The 10,945-nt window shown below is 41.6% G+C and overlaps 1 protein-coding gene across 5 annotated transcripts in view; it reads right to left on the bottom strand.

The window, feature by feature from the left end:
- myom2b (myomesin 2b) overlaps positions 1-10,945 on the bottom strand; it is a 71,683-nt gene that overhangs the window by 15,607 nt on the left and 45,131 nt on the right. For 2 of the 5 annotated variants that reach the window (XM_083758749.1, XM_083758746.1), the window contains 7 exons: positions 10,448-10,515; positions 7,323-7,436; positions 6,296-6,383; positions 4,047-4,085; positions 2,716-2,821; positions 1,614-1,680; positions 145-241 (listed from right to left, as the gene is read on the bottom strand). In XM_083758749.1, coding sequence (XP_083614875.1) covers positions 145-241; positions 1,614-1,680; positions 2,716-2,821; positions 4,047-4,085; positions 6,296-6,383; positions 7,323-7,436; positions 10,448-10,515 — 579 coding nt within the window. Of the gene's footprint in view, positions 1-144; positions 242-1,613; positions 1,681-2,715; positions 2,822-4,046; positions 4,086-6,295; positions 6,384-6,494; positions 6,824-6,923; positions 6,950-7,027; positions 7,054-7,322; positions 7,437-10,447; positions 10,516-10,945 lie in introns of those variants that run through there. The other 3 variants (XM_083758748.1, XM_083758747.1, XM_083758750.1) reach the window with 3 other exon arrangements.

Here is a 10,945-nt window from a genome sequence, read left to right on the forward strand (position 1 = left end):
CAACTCATAATCCACATATTTCAAAACCAAAGCTAAAAACAAAACCAGCGAGTGTAGAGTCGTTGTCGTAGTGTGTGTGTGTGTGTGTGTGTGTGTGTGTGTGTGTGTGTGTGTGTGTGTGTGTGTGTGTGTGTGTGTACCAACCTTCTCCACTGAGGTCCAGTTTGCGTGTGTTTGTGGTCTCAGCATTAGCGATCACAATGGAATACACCCCTTTGTCTCTCTCCGCTGGCTCGATCACCTGTCAGTCAAACCAATTAGTGTAATTAACCCATTAAGACCTGAGGCCAACTCTACAAATGTCTTTTAACACTAGAGTGTCTGTGAGGTCTTTCTGATCCATTTATCACTAGAGTGTCTGTGAGGTCTTTCTGATCCATTTATCACTAGAGTGTCTGTGAGGTCTTTCTGATCCATTTATCACTAGAGTGTCTGTGAGGTCTTTCTGATCCATTTATCACTAGAGTGTCTGTGAGGTCTTTCTGATCCATTTAACACTAGAGTGTCTGTGAGTTCTTTCTGATCCATTTAACACTAGAGTATCTCTTTACATCTGAAACTTTTTCTAAATATGAATTTAGGCATACTTATACCATATCTGACTATTCTTTGTCAGTAGGGGTGTAACAATATAGTAACTGCATCGAATCGATTTTAATTTCAAGAATCGAAGTATATCGAAATTAAAACAGCAACATTGACTATGTGTCGTATCGTTTTGCAATGCAAATAATCGGTATTGAATCTTTTTGCTATGCAATTAATCAATTTGCATCAATACTACATTTTTGTGCGTGGTATTTAGCAACTTTTAGAAGAAAAATGAAAAAGAGGGGTTTAATTACTTAATTTAAAATAATGCCAATGTATTTTAAATAGTTACTGTATTGATTTCAAATCATTGAATCGTATTGTATCACCATAATGAACCAATATGGTCCATGTATCATATCGTCAACCATGTATCGTGATACCTATCGTATCGCTGTTAAAATGTATCGTTACACCCCTAGTTGTCGTTCACAGGAATAAAAGGTATTTTTGACCTGAATTCAGCTTGTGTGGTACAGTAGGTGGGCCTTACTTCAGTCATGCGAGTGTTACATTCTAACAGTATTCTGAAAATACTTTACTTTACTTGCTATATCAGTGGTGTTCAAACCCTTTCATGTCAACGAGGTCCAGTAACATTAGCGTTTTCCCTCAGTCAGTTGATTCTTCATATCCGTATGACATGTTTATTTTTCAAACACAGTTCTTATATGAGGCGATCTAAAATCCCCCTATGGGGATTACAATGCAAATAAAAATGTCATGAATGTGATATGTCGGTGAGCAGAGAAAGAGAGAGAGCTTTTGTTTCCCCGGCCGTGTGTCTCTGCTCCTGACATCATTACATCACAACGACACCATGTCACTAGAAAAGCCTTCTGTGTGTCTCCTGCTCTATGCCACTTAATGTTAGCCCACAAAACACATACAGTTAACAATCAGCGCATGTGGATTGGAACATGTTTGGATTATTCTGTTCAACGTATCAACGCTTTGCATCAAAACTGTTACAACGTATCATCATCAAACCTGTATTGGATGTAATGATTATTTATTCATACCTCCACGGTGGCCATGGCAGGGGTTCCTCCAATCACAGTCTTCTCACTGTGGGAGAGTTTAGTGGTTCTGAAGAGGGGGGGGAGAGAGAGAGAGAGAGAGAGAGAGAGAGTACATTTACTTAAGTGCAGTACGTAAGTACCATTTTGAGATATTTGTACTTTACTGGAATATTTCCAGTACTTTTACGTCTACTCCACTACATCTCAGAGGCAAATACTCCACTACATTTATTTAAAAACTTTAGTTACTAGTTACTTTGTAGACTTTTATTATTATTGCAAAACGTACATTAACCACTTCAGCCCTATATACATTTTGTTCATTTGAGAATAGCAGATCTACAAGCTCAAAACACAACTTGAAATGGAGACGTAAAAGTAGTCATTTTATGTGTGGTAAGTACCAATACCTTTGTACTTTTTACTGAAGTACATTTTGAATAACAGACTTTTACTTGTAACAGAGTATTTCTACATTGTAGTATTGATACTACTTTACTACTAAAACATTGGAGTACTTTTTCCACCACTGCACAAAAGGAACAAGGTGTGTGCATCATTGCATGCGTGTGTGCGCGTGTGTGCGCGTCTGCGTGTGTTCTTTCAGAAGTAATAGAAAATCATGTTTACATGTCTGCCTGTAATGTTATGCCTAGAAACACCAATCTCTCTCTCTTCTCATATACAACAGCATGAAGCTGAGGGTACAGTACAATCTAATCTCCATAATTTCTATTATCTGAATAATTGAAAAACAGAAAACACCCTTCTCCCTCTCTTTGCCAGTCTCTCTCTCTCTCTCTCTCTCTCTCTCTCTCTCTCTCTCTCTCTCTCTCTCTCTCTCTCTCTCTCTCTCTCTCTCTCTCTCTCTCTCTCTCTCTCTCTCTCCCTCCCTCTCCCTCCCCCTCTCTCTATCATACCTCAAATTGTCTTTATCTCTGCCCATAGTCTCCCTCTCTCTTGCTGTCTTTGTACTGTACAAAGGCAGGTGAGAGAATCCCCCTCCCTTCTTCTGCATGTCTCCAAAAATGTATACCCCCCCCCTGATTATGAGCCAACTAATGGCCATATATGTGCATATATACAGTGGTTATTAGCTTACCCCTGCATCCAAGTGACGTTCATTTCGGAGGTGAAGTACTTCATGTGACACTGCAGCTGAATGCCTGTCGCTGTGCACTTAATCAGCAGCTCTGCAGCCGTGGCTCCTGGTGGGTGGAACATGGAAGGGTTAGGGCTCCATTTTCGTTCGAGCATTCTAAATACACTATTTGGGGATTTAGCAGTGGGGAAGGGGTGTTCCCCCACTAAAGTTGGTATTTTGGTTACCTGTCTAGATTCCTAAAACGCCTCCGTTACCCATTATATTATGCATAGGTGTGGTTTGGGCGTCACAATAATTAAACCAATCACCGTGCCACATGCCATCATTGCCTTTAAGAGATCCCTTACCCGTTGCCCGTTATGCCCAGTGCTATATTGCTGCCTGCCCTTAGTCTTCAAATGCATGACAGTGTTTGACAATTTATTTTTCGTCGACTACCTTTTTTCACTGACTGACAAAAACTAAATGGACACTAAATAAAAACGAAGCTATGATGAGTCTTGACTAAAACTATGAGACTAAATATATTGACAATTTTATCAAAAGATTATAACTAGACTAAAATGTTAGGAAAATAAAATACATGTAATTATGCTGAAAATAGCAGATCTACAAGCTCACGGCACGTTGTGAGCTTGCAGATCTGCTATTTTCAGCAAGTGTAAAATCAGCCATTACGACGGCATCATGGCCCGCCAAAATAACTTTTAGTCGACGAAATCAACTATAGATTCTTTTTTTTTTTTTTTTCTAAAAATTTTATCCCACGATTTTGTAACCCAGTTTTCTTTTCACCCAGTGCCAATTATCTAATGTAATCCTGGGCGCTACACTTCCTCTGCCAACCTGGGGGGGCAGCGGACTGACCTCATGCCTCCTTCTATGCATGAGGAGTCCAAGCTGCTTCTTTTCACCTGACAGAGGGGAATTTCCCCGGCCGGACGTAGCGCGTGGAAGGGACACGTTATTCCGACCAGTTCCTTTCCCATCCATCAGGCGCCCCGGCTGGGCAGGGGGAGGTAGTTTTAGAGACCAGGATTACGGCATGTTTTTGTGAGGGTTGCTACCCTAGGGGACACGGGGAGAACATGCAAACTCCACACAGAAAGGCCCTATCGCCAACCCCCGCCTCGGGTATGGGCACTGATGACAAACTATAGATTCTTATAAAACCAATCTTAAGATATTCAGTCGACTAAAATTAGACTAACCAGGTGACAAAAATGTGACTAAAACTAAGTGAAAGCTAAAAACAAAACCAGCGAGTGTAGAGTCGTTGTCGTTGTGTGCGTGCGTGCGTGCGTGCGTGCATGCCGTGAAATACTCACCAGCATGTTTGTTGATCTGGTTTAGGACCTCATCAAAGGCTAGGAGAGAAGGAACAGAGCAGTGTTAACTAACACTATGTCGAATAATGTTCCTTTTTTCACTGACGAAAACCAAATGGAAACTACATGAAAACTACAGTAAGCTATCATGACTAAAATTAAGACTAAATATATTGACTAAAATGTTTGCAAGGGACTAGTGGACAAGAGATCCAGTATAAGTAAGACACAAGTCATTTTGCACTTGCATGCTGAAAATAACCGATCTACAAGCTCACAACGCGTCGATCGGCTATTTTCAGCAAGTGTAAAATCAGCCAATCTGCCAAAGTACATTTTAGTCGAATCAACTGTAGATTTAGTCGACTAAAATCTGATGATATTTAGTCGACTAAAACTAGACACAAAAACATTCCAGGTGACTAAAATGTGACTAAAACTAAATGAAAACTATTCAAAAGACTGACTAAAACCAAAATAAACAACTAAAACACTGCAAAAGAGGGGTGTGTGGGGTGGTGAGAGACAACAAAGGAAATATAACTCCTTCCAAGGAGAACAGAGCGTTAGTACGCTCTGTTCTCCATTTGGGAACACAGAAAAAAGATGAAATTGAGTTTTTACACGTCAACTCTATTTCCATTCACAGTTCAGAAGATCAAACCCTGGTATCTATTTCCAGATTACATTTGGCTAAACGGATGCCGTTAAACATTTGTGAGAAGCAATTTTGTATTTGTCAAATGGGGGGAAAAAACTGACGGACTTTTTCTCATGAGCAAATATGGTGGGCAGGGTAACGGTAATGTAACTGTCATTTCCCCTTGCCATATGGTGGTCAGGGTAACGGTAATGTAACTGTCATTTCCCCTTGCCATATGGTCGTCAGGGTAACGGTAATGTAACTGTCATTTCCCCTTGCCATATGGTCGTCAGGGTAACGGTAATGTAACTGTCATTTCCCCTTACAGGGTAACGGTAATGTAACTGTCATTTCCTCTTGCCATATGGTCGTCAGGGTAACGGTAATGTAACTGTCATTTCCCCTTGCCATATGGTCGTCAGGGTAACGGTAATGTAACTGTCATTTCCCCTTACAGGGTAACGGTAATGTAACTGTCATTTCCTCTTGCCGGAAGAAATACATTCACCAGTGATGACGGGGGGAGCAGGGACGTGCACACATAGACATCAAAGGGGGCTTCAGCCCATGCCCTTTTACCCGTCTGTAAAACAACTGCCCTTTTCAGACCACGAATGCAGCATTTACAGGAGAATTGCTTTTTTGACCCTAAGTCTCCTGAACTTGAAAACAGTATTTTGCGTTGAACAAATTTGTTTAGAAATCCATGTCGTACACCGCATCTCCACTATAGCTAAAGAGTGCTGGGTTGCCCCCCGAAAATAGCTGATCTACAAGCTCACAACGGGTCGCATGCGCGACGCGTTGTGAGCTTGTAGATTTTTTTGTCCAAAAGTGCCCTCTTACGGGATTTCAGCCCCTGCCCCTCTAACACTCTCTTCACATCCCTGGGGGGGAGAGAGAGGGAAGGAGGGAGAGAAGCTCTCTAGCAATACACATTATTGTATGGACGGCATGCAGGAGAAAGTCCTGTTAGGTTTCATACAAAATGCTGTTGTCTAATATGACAATCTTTAATCACTGTCAACCTGCCGTCCCTATGTTATTATAAGCCAAAAAGCTAAAATTGTCATACTAATACTAATAATACAATATTGCTTTACATTTTCTAAAGAAAAACCACTGGAGAACATGGGCCGTCGACGGATGTTTAATATGAGGATGACAGGAAATAATTTTCATGCAAAACGCAGTTATAACCATAGATATTTTTTTAAATATATGCCTCATTGGCCGCTGCAGTTAGTTGGAGCGATGTGTGTTGAAGGAGGGGCGGAAGAATTTACACTGGGAGAGGAAGTACGCCGGAAGTGTGGAAGGCACGTTACGTCACGCTGCCACTCAAGTGATTACTGACCAATCACAGCGCATCTTTTCCGGGACTTACAGACCCGAACATGCGCTCTGTGACGCACGCTCATGCTTCTGCAGGGCTTCGCAAGGAATCTCTGGAAAGTTTTGCCCCCTCTTGAGCACATACGCTCCAGAGCCGGAAAGGGCGTCTACATTTATATGTCTATGGTTATAACTGTAGGGTTAGATTCAGGTTTCTAATATCTTTACGTCTCATGAGAAAACTCGATGTCTATTAAGAGGCAAAATGTACCTTTTCCAGAAAGGTCGATTTGGCTCTGATCTTTTCCTCTGTCGTCGCTAATGGTGGCTCTGTAAACTCCGGCTGACTGCGCAGAAAACTATTGCAGATGCACAACACAACACATGGAAACACTTACAGCTGCAATAATCCATAACCTTTCTGATCTGTGAACACAATGTTATTTTGAACAGTCTGCACTGTGGAGTACATTCATACAAAATAACTAACACAATTGCAGTGGTCGTACGGTAGTTGCCATTGCTCCATCTGCTCTTTGATTGCACAATGCATATCTAGTGTCATCATTATGCCATGTCTGTGTATGGTCACTCCAGTTGTATCCTACTACTGGCTCAGTGAGGAGCCCCTCACCTACTACTGGCTCAGTGAGGAGCCCCCACCAGGAGGACGGTCGGAGAGCCGTCGTCCTATAAAGCACTCCCTGCTGACAGGTTACTTTCCACCACTGCTGTATAGTGTGATGATGAACCATGCTAAACAGTGCAGTTACCAGATGGATAGGCAGTTTACAGACACCTGATCCCAGGTCAGTTTACAGTTTACAGTTAGCAGTTACCAGGTGGATGGACAGTTTACATTCACCTAATCCCAGGTCAGTTTACAGTTTAGTAGTTACCAGGTGGATGGGCAGTTTACAGACACCTGATCCCAGGTCAGTTTACAGTTACCAGGTGGATGGGCAGTTTACAGACACCTGATCCCAGGTCAGTTCACAGTTACCAGGTGGATGGGCAGTTTACAGACACCTGGTCGCAGGTCAGTTTACAGTTAGTAGTTACCAGGTGGATGGGCAGTTTACAGACACCTGATCCCAGGTCAGTTTACAGTTCGCAGTCACCAGGTGGATGGGCAGTTTACAGACACCTGATCCCAGGTCAGTTTACAGTTAGTAGTTACCAGGTGGATGGGCAGTTTACAGACACCTGATCCCAGGTCAGTTTACAGTTAGTAGTTACCAGGTGGATGGGCAGTTTACAGACACCTGATCCCAGGTCAGTTTACAGTTAGTAGTTACCAGGAGGATGGGCAGTTTAGAGACACCTGAGGTCATGTCAGGCTTCACGTCAGGGATGATCTCCGTGTCTCCTTTGAACCAGTGGAATTCAGACTCCTTCTTCAGGTTCGCTACCTGGAATTCAAAGTGGGATTATTACCATTTAACGGAAACTTTTATTTTTTTGTTCGGAAACTTAATTTTTCGGTCGATTATTTCTCCCCTTCAGTAATACAAATTAGTTTGGTGACTTGTTAGGATCGAGCATTCGTAGAATGAGCACCACAGCTGACCGTGTGGGTGGTGCCCCCTCCCCCCCAAAAAACAAAAATAAAACCAAATGTGCCAAACAACTTGTGCTTATCCTAAAGGGACAAACATCAATCTTTTTTGAGGGGGGGTTGTTTATAAATCAAGACAGACTGGACTCCGCTGATTGCTGTCTCTGGAGTGTTGCCATATTTTTCATTTGGCTGATTTTGAATTGTTTCTCCATTGTTTTTGTGTTGTGATTGATGGAGATGTTTTTTGTACTATTTGAGGCCTGGGATGGGGGAGGTTGTTTATGTCTGTTCCTTTTGCTATTTGTCCTATGTGTGTGTGTGTGTGTGTGTGTGTGTGTGTGTGTGTGTGTGTGTGTGTGTGTGTGTGTGTGTGTGTGTGTGTGTGTGTGTGTGTGTAATGTATATGGATGCCTTGAGAACATTTGATCACCAATGACTGCATGCATCTTAGCAAAGTGTTAAATGACATTTATTTGACACCAGTCAACAAATTCTAAGTAATACGAATGGCTGCAGAGAGTCATAGCCACTACACACCCTCCTACTCTATTTAACCGTTAACGACTTCCATGGACGCACGTTTGTGCACTTGTACGAATTAACATTTTAACATTTTGTGATATATCCTGACGTCCATGTCATGTTGCTGAGATTGCATTGTAGGTCACTGTGACAGCCTGACAAGTATACAGCCTCTCCTAATGAAGAGAACAATAAAGCTTCATTTACCATACGTACGCTTCTGCTATAACAAAAAAAATCGACTGGTAAAAAGTGCAGATGCATCATCAAATTTCAGTAGTAAATATATCATTTTTTCATTTTTATTTTGCATTTATTTTGTTCACATTGCATGACACTTTATAGACGCATAAATTAGGCTTAGTTTATGAATTGTATAACCTAACATCCAATCAGCTCAGTGGTCTTGTGGTTAGAGTTTACGGCCTGACTGAGACTGGGGGGAGAGGGTCGGGGGTTCCCGCTCAGTCAATATAAAAAACAGGGCCATAGTTGATGTTTTTAAAAGCATGTGCCCGTGTAATAATATTTCTCAAAACTGCTATAGAAACCTCCCTTGACTTCACGATGATTGCAAAGTTAATGCTAAGGTGTGTAATCTAAATTGCCACTCTGGAAACGGTTTAATATTTCATATCATATAGAGTGGGTTCATTCACACAGCCATTTAAAATGTGAATAATAATAATAGGCTTCTTGAATAATACGGAATAATAATTTGTCGTAATACCAGTGTTGTTTTTGGCAGGAAATTTTGATTTTAGTTTAGTCATAGGGCTGTATTTTGCGTGTCTTAAGTAGGTACTAGGTCTTATTCCATAACTTGAGTAAACTAGAGGAGGCGTGATCAATGCCATTTGGCTATTCTGAGTGGCCAAAGAGCATTGATCACGCCTCCAGGTCTTTAGTTTACTCAAGTTAGGGAATAAGACCTGGTACATAAGACACGCAAAATACAGCCCATAGTCTCTTGAATAGCATCCATTTAGTTTTAGTCACCCGGAATGTTTTAGTGTTAGTCTATTTCCACTCGACTAAATATCATACGATTTTAGTCGACTAAATCTACAGTTGATTTAGTCGACTAAAATGTATTTTGGCGGGCCTTGATGCTGTTTACACTTGCTGAAAATAGCCGATCTACAAGCTCAGGGTGAGCTTGCAGATCGGCTATTTTCAGTATGCAACCAATTGTAAAATGACTTTACTTATACTGGATCTTTTGTCCACTAGTCCCTTCCTAACATTTTTGTCTAGTTTGTATTTGTTGACGAAATTGTCATTATATTTAGTCTCAGTTTTAGTCATCATAGCTCAGTTTTAATTTAGTTTTCGTCAGTGAAAAAAGGTAGGCGACGAACATTTTTCGGACGGAAGAAGACAGAAGAAAACTACCGTCTCAAATGGGTCCCTCGTCGTATCGCCATTTTAAAACTCTGAAATAGCGCTGGATACTATAGCAGCAAACCTGGGTAGACCTGGGAAACACTGACCAAACCTGTTTTGGTCAGTGTTTCATCATCAGCGCCATCACTTTCTCTAGGGCTAGCCATTCATTTATTTTAGTGAATAATGTTTTCAGATACTGTACAAGTGTACATCAGTGGTACATCCGGGGACCCCAGAGGTCCTTCAGGGAGTTCCAGGGGGTCCCCAGCTAAATGATAGTTCGGAACCAGATGGACCCTTATGGGTTCTGAGAGTGTACAAATGGTTTTGTACACTCTCAGAGTTAAATGTTGTTTTTTTGTGGCTTTCGCCTTTATTTTATATATTTTATGGAGGGACAGACAGTAGGCTGACAGGAAATGGGGGGAAGACATGCAGTAAAGGCCGTCGGGATCGTGAGTCGAACCCGCGGGACACTGCCAGACTGGATTACCAGCCAAGGTGCCTGAAATTAACATTTATTTTACAATATAAATAAGAAAGAAAGAAATGCCATTAGATGGTTCGTAGCCTAATGCATGTCAAACTGGGGGTCCTTGAAATTATATGGGTTTGCGAATCACTACTACAGCCGTAATAATCTTCTCTCATGGGGCTCTCTGGCATATATTGTCAAATGGGGCTAATTAGTGTCAATTTGGGGGTCCTTGACATGCATAGTGATTCTCAACCTGTGGCCCACTGTTGGCCAGATTTTAATGATAAAATATTTGTTGTTCTTTTCTTTTTTCTTTTTTTTTTACCATGAAAAACGTTAGGGGTTGTTGTTCCATTGATTCAAGCCGGAAAGCAATCAATTGATCGATCATTAAAATAAACCGAGGCACTGATCTAGACTGTACATCATCTGTATTATAAAGCTTGTGTTTGTAATGGTCTGCGAGTGTTTACCTTGCAGACCAGAGCGACAGTGCAGTCCTCTCCGACCACGGCTGTCAGGAACTCGCTGAAGTGAGGACCTGTGAGAGTCCAGGGAGAGAGGGAGGGAGAGAGGGAAGGAAGGAAGGAGGGAGGTGAGTGGAATCAATCAATCAATCCAACTTCATTAATCCATTCATTCAGTTGATTTCTCTGTGGTCTGGGGTTTTCTGGCTGGCTCAAACAAGTGCTCTGATTTTCCTGCCGTTTGTGATGTCACAGCCTGCAAATCCCAGGTAGATGTCACTGTTTTCGCTGTTTTGCCTGTTTTCATTGCAGCTCAAAAGACTTACAAACCCCACTGAATGTTCAAAGTTCAGGTTTTTTGGGTGTAATCTTTATTTTTCCTAGGTTTACGGCTCAGAAAGAATGGCTCGTATCGCCTAAACTAGGGAACTCTCCATGGTTTTGACCAGATGGGCAATGTTTTGTCTTAATTTCTGACTTCAGCATGCCTCTCATTTGGAATAT

This window comes from Protomyctophum parallelum, assembly GCF_964188405.1.
Source record: "Protomyctophum parallelum genome assembly, chromosome: 2".
NCBI lineage: Eukaryota > Metazoa > Chordata > Actinopteri > Myctophiformes > Myctophidae > Protomyctophum > Protomyctophum parallelum.